At 41.8% G+C, this 12,836-nt stretch overlaps 1 protein-coding gene across 3 annotated transcripts in view; it reads left to right on the top strand.

Annotated features, from left to right (window-relative positions):
* ankfy1 (ankyrin repeat and FYVE domain containing 1) overlaps nt 1–7,896 on the top strand; it is a 73,000-nt gene extending 65,104 nt beyond the window's left edge. For all 3 annotated transcript variants that reach the window (XM_078225179.1, XM_078225180.1, XM_078225181.1), the window contains exons 23-25: nt 1,278–1,424; nt 3,066–3,156; nt 4,271–7,896. In XM_078225179.1, coding sequence (XP_078081305.1) covers nt 1,278–1,424; nt 3,066–3,156; nt 4,271–4,403 — 371 coding nt within the window. In that variant the 3' untranslated portion in view covers nt 4,404–7,896. The remainder of the gene's footprint in view (nt 1–1,277; nt 1,425–3,065; nt 3,157–4,270) is intronic.
* Nucleotides 7,897–12,836: the final 4,940 nt, after the last annotated feature.

The following is a 12,836-nucleotide window of genomic DNA, read 5'->3' on the forward strand; positions in this document are numbered from 1 at the left end:
CAAATGCATTGAGAAATTTTCGCATGTCGTTGGGGTCTGGAATGCAGTGCCTAGAAGTGGCAGGTTCAATCAAAGTATCCAAGTGGATGTTAGATGATTACTTGAATGGAAACAATGTAGGATTACAGGGAAAAGGTAGGGAATGTCACTAAGTCATGATGCTCATTTGGAAGCTGGTGCAGACATGATGGGCTAAATGGTGGCCTCCTGCACAATAACAATTCTGTGAAATGTACTTGGTCAGGTGAATTCAATGTTTTGGGAAAACCAGTACGTGAGTGAGGCGCATTAATGATTTTGGTGCCTGAGGTGCCAGATTTTGAATAACGTATCCCATCCCAGTGTTGTACGGATATGTACAGTATGTGTCTCACCTGCCTCAAATCCAGCGTCTCAGCATCGCGTCTTGTTTGATGGTTGATTATGGTTATGCTCTTTGTTTTATGCAGTTTCTCTGATAGCAGCTAGATACACTCAGAAAACATTGCTTGTTGTTGGTGTTAGATATTCAAAGTTTTATTACTTTTTCTTATTGCTACTTGTTCAACAATTGAGGGGAGACAGTGGTGTAGAGATCATGCCACTGGACCGGTCATCCAGAGGCTTGGGTTAATACTTTGGGGACATGGGTTCAAATCTCACCATGACAATTGGTGGAATTTAAATTCAATTAGTAAATCTGGAATATAAAGCTCGTCTCGGTAATGGTGACCAAGAAACTACCATTGATTTTCATTAGTGAACCAGATGGGGTTTTTTAATGTCCTTTTTAGGGAAGGAAATCTGCCACCCTTACCTGGTCTGGCCTACACGTGACTCCAGACCCACATCAATGTGGTTGACTCTTAACTGTCCCTTGAAATGGCTGAGGGAGTTGAAGGGCAGTTAGGGATGGGCAACAAATGCTGGCCTTGCCAATGGTGCCAACATCTCGTCAAAGAATTAAAAAACCCAATTGAAGAATTGGTATCCTATTTCCTCAATACTTGATGCTTAGCATTGACTGCTGTGTGTGAAGTAGTTGGCCACCTGCAGGTACATTTTTGTCTGGTAATGCCATTAATGAATCTACATGTATATGGTGATGTACACATCAGCCGTAATCTGATTGAATGCTGGCATAGGCTCAAGAGTTTGACTCAAAACTTTGGCCTTCACATTCCTTGGGACAATGTGCTTGCTGTTTTAGTTTGAAACTAAACCAGTTGTTTGAATTAATAGAAATAGAGTCCCAGTCTTGTATTTGTGGTTTAACCTGTGGCCTGTTTTCCTGGCAGTTCTGCTCCTGGCTTACATGAAGGGAAATGCTAACCTATGTCGAGCTATTGTGCGAGCTGGAGCCCGACTCGGAGTCAACAACAACCAGGGGACCAACATATTCAACTATCAGGTGGCCACGAAACAGCTACTCTTCCGGCTTCTAGGTAACCTCTTCAATCACTGCCTAATTCAGACCGCCAGCCATTTTGTAGCCCACCACTGTTTGTTTCCTAAGCCAGTGTAACGACCTCCCCAGCTAAAATTGGATTTCTGCTCCAATGTAAGGGCAGGTACCTCCTCTGATCATAAATACTGAGGCTAAACACAAGTGAAAATGCATTATCTCAAATCATCTTGTATTTTAAAGGGAGGGTGTTGGTCTGCAGATGAGGTGACTTATCACTTCATACTTTGTCCAGGTAATTCACCAGAGTCCACAGAGGACCATTGGCATCTCTCTCCATTGGACAGAGGCAATTGGTTAGATAGTTTGAGGGGCACATTCCACTAGTGTGGGGCAAGGTGAGAAGTGAATAATTGTGCAGCTGTTTGGTCATTGGGGGTGGGGGATCACTTGAATTTGATCCTCTGCTCACCACTCTCCCTGCTTCCTTCTAGTCAGGGTCGCTGCATGATTTTCCATCTCCCTCTTCCTCATCGGGATGGCGGTTGTAGGAATCCTAATGTTTGGCTGGTTGAAATCCGTTAATTCTAAAGCTAGGATCAAACCTGGAATGGCCTCTGGTTCAATCAGAATAGATAGAAATTCTTGGGTTTTGCTTTCAATATAAATGCTGGACTTAATGGGCCAAAAGGATTCTCCAGAGGTATCTGCAATAAGTAACTGTCTCATTGCAAAAAGAAAACTGGGGTGTTGAGCACTGCTGCCTCAGTGCCAGGAACCTGGGTTCAATTCTGGCCCTGGGTGACTCTGTGGGGTTTGCACATTCTCCCCATGTCTGGGTTGGTTTCCTCCCACACTCCAAAAATGTGCAGGTTAGGGGGAATTGGACATAATCATTTGGCCCTTAGTGTTCCAAGATGTGTAGGCTGGATGGATTAGCCATGATAAATGTATGCAGTTGCGGGGATAGGGCAGGGGAGAGGGCCCTGGTAAAATACTCTGTCAGGAGTCGGTGCAGACTCAATGGGCTGTGGTGCAGCTTGGCCCTGTACTGTGTCCTGCTCCAATGTTAATCAGTAAATCTGATTAGTGTAGAATTCAGCCCCAAAATAGTATGGATTGTACCTGCTCCCGCAGGAAGCAATAATCCAAGTGCATGGCTCAAACTGTGCATGTGGGCTGATGTTTTAAAGTTGTGCCAGTATGTGAAGGAAGCCCCGATATTGTGTAAACTGTGCATTCTCTGATTTGGGTTTATTGTGCACTGAACTAAGATGTTTCCAAATACACTGCATGCACGATGAAACACTGGGAGTTAGATTCCCCAGACTCTGTCCCATCCCTGCAAATCAGTTCTTTCAATAGGACTTGATTTTTTTTTTGTGCCGGTGCCGAGTGTCGCTGTTGCTCTCGCTTCTGTCAGCAGCACGCGTTGTGGCAGTTTGGTGACCTTAGCGTTTTCTTTTCTTTCTCTGCTGCCCTGTGGAAGGAAGTTGCGAGCATCTCTATTCAATGCATCCTGTGAATCTCTGATGACATAAATGATTTGTTTGGGGAAAAGAGATGTGAATGTGTATGACTGCTGTCTTAGATTTGTCGTGTCTGATTGTCCAGCAACTTCCAGAATCCTAGGAAGACTGACTTAATCCCAGTTGTGTTACTGATTGTAATGTTGTTTCAGACATGCTGTCCAAGGAGCCTCCATGGTGTGAGGGCTCCAACTGCTTTGAGTGCATTTCCAAATTTGGAGTCACTATGCGGAAACACCATTGGTGAGTTGCTTTTTGTGGTTTCCAGTGCAGTTTACTGTTTGTCTCGAGTTTAACAATACGTTGACTAAAATTGATGCTGAAATTTCCTTTTTGTTTATAACTTGCTCAACGTCCATTTTAAACAGATTGCCTGGAGCTTGTGCTAATGTGGTGATGGTTCTGTGATAATTGGCTATCATAAAGTTTCTCAAACCTCAGGTTTACATCTGAAGATGTGCACTGTTCACCCAGTGCAGAAACATTGAAGCTTGCCCTCTGTTTTGCTTCAAATTAAAACCAATACAGTCAAGAGCTTGGGTATCAATTGTGGCTCTTTGGATGGCCTTGCTTCTGAGTGATGGGTCATGAATTCCAGGCACCTGAGCACATAAGCCAGTCTGACACTCCAATACAGCGCTGAGGGTGTGCCACACCATCTGGGGTGTACCCTTCTGGAGGGAATGTTAAACCAAGCTCCGCCTTCCCCTTTGAACATAATGGGGCACTATTGAAGAAAATCCGGTTTTCTCCCAATGTGCTTACTAATATTCACCCCTCAACCAATTTAACTAAAACAGTTTATCTGGTTATTTATCTCATTGCTGTGGGAGCTTGCTGTGTGCAAATTGACTGCTGTGGTCCCTACAGTACAGCATGTCAAAGGGCTTCATTGGCTGTAAAGTGCTTTTGGATTTTCTGAGGTTGAGAAAAGCTATACAAATGCAAGATTTGAACAGATTCTTACAGAGAACATTCTTTTGTTTTGCTCTTTTATTCATTTTTAAAAAGTCATTAATGCTGATGTTCAGGCTCACTGGCACAGATCAGGTCTCAGTAACTAAAGTCAATGAGGCAATGTTGCCTCAGCTTTTGTTGTTTAATTCAGTGACTTTCTACAAATCAATTTCCCCCATTTATCTGATCAGTTTAATAAAAATACTGCTTCATTCCCCCCCTGCTCCCCCTCAAACTGGGTTAAAATAATAAGTGAATGACTGTGTGATAACTATGCTATTTTAATGCTAAAAGAAACCAACATAGAGTATTAAAAGTCTATGCAAGGATGTAAAGTTGAGAGGTTACATTGCAGTGTTTCCAGGGATGTACTCTAATACGTGTCCTTTGTCTTTGACAGCCGCCATTGTGGTAGACTGCTCTGTCACAAGTGTTCGACAAAGGAAATTCCCATCATCAAGTTCGATTTGAACAAGCCTGTGAGGGTGTGCGACATTTGCTTTGATGTGCTGACACTGGGTGGAGTTTCTTAGTACTTGTTGAAATTGCCCTTGCGTTTAGTGTTTTAACAGCACTACACAGCGCCTTTCCAGCCAGAAACTCGAATTGGATTAGCACCTTTCGAAGAGAAACCCACACACTTGAGGGACCGCATTATATTACTCAGAATGAAATTATGCTGTTTGATTCTCCAATGTATTAATGGACTCTGATATGGATGGATGTATAGCCATGTGAAACAATCAGAATTGAGTACTGGTGCTTGTGGCTGGGGTTAGGCTTTGACCCTATTCTAATAGGGTTGTACGGTAGAAATATTCAGGACCTGGTGTCGTTTCAAGTTAACACTCTCCAGTTTCTGCTCTACTTTGTATTTTTTTAATCCTGTTCATTAATTGTAGATAACCAACTTTCCCCCTCCCAATTATCCAGAGATATTGTCAAATTGTCGCCTTGAAGCTGTTACAGATGTCAACAAGGTTTGACACAACATATGCTAGCTAGGTGTGGGTGAAGACAAGCAACACCTTGGGGGAATTGACTATCCATTTTGCTCTTTGTAAACTCTACATGATAACTGATTCCAGATCTGTGTACAGCAGCTGAATGTATAATGCTTGATGGTTTGAATCTCTGCAAGAACAAACTTGGTAACACTAATTTAGAAAAATGTTTTATTACCAATACATATGGTTGTGCATTTATAAAAGGGAAATGTTGCATATTTAGACCAAATGCATGGTCGTGATAGAATATGGTCTTTTTTAAACTGGAACGAGATGGAGGAACTTTTAAAAAATCTACTTAGTACAGTATCAAACCAACCTGTGGAAAGTTGGTTCTGCAAACAGTGCTTTCTGAACAGAATGGTTCAACTTTTCATGAATTTCCCAGTTTTATCTCACTTTGCTGAGATGTCCATTGTATGGAGCAGTACATATGGCATTGGCCTAGTTTGCAAGCTTCTTAATCTCTCAACTGATGGTTAATATGCATTCAGGGGATTTGCTGGAAGCTCCTCTGATAACAGTGGCCAAGTAGGGTTGGAGCTGTCCCTTTAACTAGCTGGTGTTGGGTGAAGTCAATGGTCTTGCAGTCTCTTGGACGTTTTAGTCATGAAATAGACTAGGAAGCTGTTTTTGGTAACAATGTATAAATGACACTTGGGCTACCTGGAGGGGAAAGGGTAAAATTTGGACCACCGTTCTAATTTGTTGTCTCGTAAGGATTGCTGCTTGACGGTCAAAATGCAAGGCAGTCACTGTATTTTATGCACTTTGTACTGTGCTATCTGAAACTTCAAGGTATCTGGGGAAAAATGTTATGCTTTATTGCATTTTATATCTTGATCCATTCAGATGTAAAGCCTGTTGCTTCAAGCGAGGCTGACCAGCTGATACATCCATTGTATAATTCTGTGCTGCGCTATGCATATATTATTGCTTGTCTTGCTCCAGTGGATGGGATGGAGGCTCAATCTGATCCTTTTTGGAAGAGTTTTCATTTCAATTCTTGGTTGAGGTTAGCAACTGTGTCGATCTACATTCCACGTGTTATATGATGTTGGTGCATTTGTGAGCAGAGATGAATAATGTAATGATGCTGATATGAATAAACTAACAGACTTATGGCTAACAGCAGAAGCTACTCTAAACCAATCATCGGCTGTTTGTGCGTCATGTTGAGAACAATGTGCTGTTGGTGGATCCAGTTTCAAGGAAGGTTAATCACTCTGGGATAGATTAGATTTCAAACCGTCCCCTATTTATTTACTGTTCCTGTGCCTCAGTTTCGTGGTCCTGTGGGCTAAGCAATTGGTTGCCAGCTTACTGTACAGCACCTAGTTATCCATTTTCTCCAGCAGGGATTTGCTAACAGGTAAAGGTTAGGACACTTAACTCTTGCAGCAAACCAAACCCCTGGTTTCAGTATCTAAATGTTGTCAGAAATCATGTTTTAGACAAGTACTGGGCTTGAAATGTATAACCATTTTCCCAACTAGTCCCAGCGCTGAAAGGTCACCATTCATTTAGGCCAATGACAATGAGAAACAGTAACTGACTGGTAAAGGGAGTTGTTGGCGATCTCTCCTGTACATCCCAACTTATTTCAAATGAAGATTTAATGCCTTTAGAACCTCATTCCATTTTTTAAATCTGATCATGTACAAAATAGTCAACAGAACCTTACTTTCTGATTAAGCATTGGAACAGCTTGTCTGGAATGTCTTTTAAAGCAGGGCTTGAAAGGGCAATGAATCATCATAGGTGAACTAGTTGGCAAGCTATAGATTCTCAGCCAACCTCAGTGTATAGTGTCAAGTTGAGCCAGTTTAAGTTTTGTGCCAACTGCAGTCACAGGCCTGAGACATGCTTAAGTCTTGTGCCCAGTGTAAATGGCTATTATCCACTGGGCCAATAACTACTTTGAGGAAAATCAAGTTGCAACAAAAGCACCAACATCCTATTGCATCTCCTCTTGCTGTTGCCAGCGCCCTTGTATTTAAGTTTCCTATGTAATGTGACTTTTAACCCATTGAGGACTGCATGTTGCCAATATCAGGACAATTTTCCACTCTTTTGATTGTGTCCTAGAATCAGTGATTTTGAATAAAACCACTTGGGTAATTGCAGTTTAATATCCCCAATACAGACCAAATGAATTTAGTGAATATTTTTGAAATAGCACAAGTTCAATGGGTTAAAATTCATTCTCTCCCTTAAGCCCCATTTAATTATCCATTATTCAGTATTAGAAGAAATATGTTTTAGTAATGGCTAATTTTTTGCACTAACATTGAAACCTATTGCACAAAATTGTCTTATGGTGTATGTTTACTTCTGTTCATGGTGTATAGGTGAAAAAGTCTGTACAGCAATGTCATTGAGCAGTACCCAAGATGTTGCTAGCAGTGGTGCTTAGAAATATGATAATCAATATAGTTCTCTTTGGTAACAAACTCTGACTCTGCTTCATTACAGTAGCTGGCATTAAAGATATATGATTCTAGGTGGTAATAGCCAAAGAGGTTCACAGACCAGAGCCAGGTATAAATGTGGCTGAGGCCACTATAGCAAGGCAGCTGTCTGTGTCCCTATGAAATATCAATACGTGTACATTGGCAGCCACTGGCTCTATCTAGTTAGCCATATTGATGGGTGTAGCTGTGTTTTCTAAGATGGACAGCACAACTCAGTGCTTGTGTATGGTTCTTTACCTTATTTCACTATGGAAAATTCCTTAATACTTGTAGATTTAATTGAAATTCTGTTTATATAGTTGTCACTACTAAAAGCTACAATATAAGATTTTCCTTCAAGCATATCTCTGTTCATTAACAATGGGCATCTTTCGTTCTTGTAAAGCACATTGCATTATGCTCGTAGCTGGCTGCAGTTCAGGCTGGGATTACTGGTTTTCCTTCTGTGTGCAGTATGGTGATCAATGCTGCTGTCGCATCTCTGAAAGCTAATAGTATCTCAGATATTCATCCCTTAACCAGCAATAAATGACATCAGTCACACCAATTGCTTTGTGGGATCTTGCTGTGCACTGATTTAATTTGCGTTTATAATTTCAGGTAATTTGATCTGGAGTGGTTTGGGATCAGATTCTGTTGCAAGTTTTGATGCATTTGCATAAATCTTCAATAGACATTTTTTTTCTTTCTGCTGTTATATTTACTCTAACTTTGTCTTAATCACGTCCCAGACTAAATCTTAGTGTAATGAGGCCATATTTCATAGTAATGCTCACCCCACAACTGGAAAATCCTGTCTGAGATCAATGGATCTTCTCATGGTCTACCCCTTGCCTGCTACGATTCCTGTGGAGGGTGGGCCAGGAAAATTCCTCCCCTGGGAGGCCACCTCATTTCCCAGCACCAGATCCAGCTATACCTCCTTTGTTAGACTGAGAACATGCTGGTCAAGAAAGTTCGAAACACAATTCCTCTTCCCCCATTATCCTTTACTCTAACATTCTTCTCCAGGTAACATCCTTAATTTGAGGGTCACCAAGCTATGGCTGCTTTGAGCTAAAGGTTATGGGTTCAAGATGCACTCCAGTACTATACTGAGAATTTTACCGCACTGTTTAAGGTGTGTAGTCTTTAATGTGAAATGTTAAACTGAGCCTTCATTTTTCCTTTTGGGCTGGATGTTGAAAATCCCAAACACCTTTCAGGGGAGTTCTTACTAGCACTTATCCCTCAGACAAACTGACCATCAATCATGTTGCTGTTAGTGGACCACCTTGGATTTCCATTGCCTGCATGTTTCCTACATTACGATAACATTTTAAAGTGCGTTGGGCTGTCCTGAGGTTGTGGAAGATGCTATAGAGATGCAAATTCCTTTTTGAGGGAGTACTGTAAACCTTTTCCTTGTGTGCCTGACAGTTTGAATAACAAGAGGGCAGTGTTTTGGCCATTTACAAAGAGCTGTTTCATATTCGTAAGTCTGGGCTCAGGAAGCCTCAGGAAAGGGAGTTTGTATACCTGAACAGGTAAAAGAATGTTCCACTAATAGTGACAAATGGGAGGCTGCAAGTAGGTGTCCTCTCTACCAGTGGTTCTCAACCTTTCATATCTCAGCACACCCCTGAGGCACAACTATTTTCTCTGAGCTGCCATCTAGGATTGTTCCTGTCTAGTTCCAAGTATGAGAGGACTGGACTCAGATGGACACACTTTCATGGCCATTGTTGCTGATGTTCACCCATTGAATATCAGATTTGATTGTTTGACAAGAGATTTCATTTCATGATTCACCTCTTTTGAAAACCAAAACTAACATCCCCTGCTCCATGCTAATTTTCAGTCAAGCATTTAAGTACAACCTTCGTTGCCAAGTTTTTCTTAAAATATCCATTTATTCATCCAATAAAATACAATGATGACTTTTGAAGACATTGTAGTAATGGAATATCACACAGATACCAGTAGTTTACAGTCTCTTGATATAAGTCTAATCTGACAGCTCAATATTATGTGTCTGGGATGGCACATGAGTCTGAGAGGCTATGGCATCCCTCGTATTCCTGGAGGGCAGGGTTGTCTAGATCTCCCCTGTTCTGGATTGAACTGGGTTGGTTAGAGGGGGGTCCAGTCGTTCGCACACAAGCACAGCGATGGTTCCTGGATCCGGGCTTGTATAGTTTGCGTGGGACTCCAGTCCAATTTCTTTCTATTCCCCCACTGAAAATAATGAAATACAACATTAATTTTTATTCATGCTTGCTCAATTTTGATTCAGCTTACTGTGTGTCTAAGTCACTGGATGCAGGAACGTAATGGAGCTATAATTTACCCTGTCAGTCTTGGGGCTGGAGATGGAAGCACTACCTCGGCCACTTTGCTCACCCATTTGTTTCTTCTTTTGCGTGTGCCTCACCTTGAAGGTGGCCAAACATTGTACAAAAATGTTTGAGAAATTTTCATTAATGCAAGATTGGGGAATTTGCAGGAATTGGGTTGACTGTGGTAATGCCATTGGAACCATGGCCTGATCATCACCAAAATGATTGGGTGCTCAGGACGTCCACCTCAAATTTAGTAGATGCAACCAGGGGCTAGCAGACTCTGTGTCTCTGCACCAATGGCCTTGCTGGAAATCTGTGTCCAGGGAAAGCAGATAACACTATCTCCAGCCAATTACCTCTATCGTCCAAAGATGTGTGGACTATATAGATTGGCTATGCTAAATTGATCCTAGTGTCAGGGGGATTAGCAGGGTAAATATGTGGGATTACATAGGAATGGGGCCTGGGTGTATTATTGTCAGTGCAGACTCAATGAGCCAAATGGTACCTTTTTGCATTGTAGGGATTCTATATAGTGGTAAATTTAGATGAAGATGGGATTTGGCCTACTAACACCATGGTCAAATCCTCTCTCTAGGTTTGTACATCATAGAATCCCTACAGTGCAGAAAGGGGCCATTCAGTCCATCAAGTCTGTGCTGACCACACTCCCACCCAGTCCCATGCATTTACCCTGCTAGTCCCCCTGACACTAAGTGGCAATTTACCATGGCCAATCAACCTAACCCACACATCTTTGGACTGTGGGAGGAAACTGGAACACCCAGCGGAAGCCCATGCAGGCACGGGAAGAATGTGCAAACTCCATACGTGGCCCAAGGTGGGAATTGAACCCAGGTCCCTGGCACTGAGACAGCAGTGCAAGCCACTGCTGCCCTGTGCCAATGTAGAATCCCTACCTCGATGGTGCTCATAGGCAAGATTGCCACAAAACCCTGCCTTCCAAATAGGTGTTAGAAAGGGAGAAACAAAAAAGACAAACCTGTGTGATGAACACCAGACTCTGCCACCTTTAGTCGAGGTCCATTCAGAATTGCAGGGGGGAAATATTTTGTTTTCCGATTCAGACTCCACCTTCAGCTTCCTACCCTGCTTCACAGTCAACTCTACGTCAGTGAGGGCTTGGGTTGGTTCCCCATTGTGGTCATAATATGTTCCAATTAATTTACCTTGTAAGAGGGGAAAAAAAGTAAAAACACGGAAAAAAAGTAAAAACACTGAAAAAATCTTAGCGATTCTTAGAACAAGACAAACTCAGCCGAATGTGAAATCTTTCATACTATGTAAATGACGTTGCCATGTTAAATATTGCATTTTAAAGAATACAAAATTGCTTAAACCCAACTTCAGTAAAATAATTTAAGAAATTAGACTGATAGCTTGGTGGAAAGATGGCTCTTACAGGCACGATGGGTGGATTATACAATAGCTGTCTTCTGTGCATCATTCTCAAGTCTGAAAATATAGCAGGGATGGGAATGTTTTCAAAATCTCCGACACAATCTGTGTCCACTTGCACCAAAATAAAATCTTGACGAGCTGTATACAAATACTTCTGTTAAATATGTTTTCTAATTACTTTGGAAAATCAAATGTCTTTTGTGGGAAATGAGAATTGAACCAGATTGCTCTAGAGAGCCAGCATGCATTCAAAGGGCTGAATGGCCTCCCTCTGTGCCTCCTTTTTCATTTTCTAGTTGAAGCAGTCAGATGTGTCATGCGCTACCTATCTGGAGCTGCTCTGTTTTACTGCTTTGTCCCAATAATCCAAGTACAACCTCAGAAGTTTCAACCCTACATCCTCCAGAAAACAAGCACAAGACTGTATCCAAGAAGCAAGCTGTGTAAAATAAGGAAAAGGGAAGATATAAGCACAATGGGTAACAAGGAAAGGAAATTTCCCAAGATGTTCATAGTAATTTCCTGCAAGTTTTTTTAAAATTCACTTATGGGATGTGGGCATCACTGACCAGGCCAGCATTTATTGCCCTTGAGAAGGTGATGGTGAGCTGCCTTCTTGAACCACTGCAGTCTCTGTAGTATAGGTACATCCCTAGTGCTGTTAGGGAGGGAATTCCAGGATTTTGACCCAGTGACAGTGATATATTTCCAAGTTATGATGCTGAGTAGCTTGGAGGGGAACCTCCAGTTGGTGGTGTTCCCAGGTATCTGCTGCCTTTGTCTTTCTAGCTGGTAGTGGTCGCAGGTTTGGAAAGTGCTGCCTCAAGAACCTTGGTGAGTTCCTGCAGTGCATCTTGTAGATAGTGGCAGCCACGTGTACTATTTGTCGGTGGAGGGAGTGAATGTTATACATGCCACATACAATCAAGCAGGGCTGCTTTGACCTGGATAGTTAGCAAGCCAGATATTGCTATAATTGGAGTCAACAGTCACAGTAATCTATTTTCTGGTGCAGAGGTGGTCTTAGAATCATAGAATAATATTGCACAGAAAGAAATTATTGAGCCCAACATACTGTGTTGGTTCTTTGAGGGAACTGTCAAATTACTCTCACTCACATTGCACCTTTTGTAGAGTATCAAATTCCCTTTTGAAAGTGAATATTGGATCTGCTTTCATTGCCCTTTCAGGTTGTGCATTCTAGATCACAACTCAGTAAAAATGTCCTCTGTCAAAACCTCCACACAAGCCCTCGACTCTCCACATTATGGACGTTCCAAATACCTAGTACCAGTTTATTAAATCTCCTCGATGCCTGTCTAAGACCTAAAGTCTGGTGCCTTGAATTAGACACATCCAGCTAGTGTCTAACCAATGATTTACAAAAGAAATGTAGCACAAGTATCATGCTCGTGTTCACTATCGCTCTTCTTAAGCTAAGGGTCTCATCTTTTTTCAACAGCCATCTCAACTCTTGCCATTTTTAAACATTTGTGCACATCTAGCTCCCACTGTTCCTGCACCCCTTTATAATTGTACTTTAATACTCTGGAACAATTCGAGAGCATTTCTACTTGGAAATAGGAAGAGCATAGGCTTTTCACTTAGATAATTTGAACATATGAATTAAGAGCAGGAGTAGGCCACTCGGCCCCTCGAGTCTGCTCTGATTATAATTTCAACCCTACATCGAAGAGAATTTCAGACAAGCATCACTTCAAAAGAAAGAAATTCTCATCTGT

The sequence above is a fragment of the Mustelus asterias genome, chromosome 12 (genome assembly GCF_964213995.1).
Source record: "Mustelus asterias chromosome 12, sMusAst1.hap1.1, whole genome shotgun sequence".
Classification (NCBI taxonomy): Eukaryota; Metazoa; Chordata; class Chondrichthyes; order Carcharhiniformes; family Triakidae; genus Mustelus; species Mustelus asterias.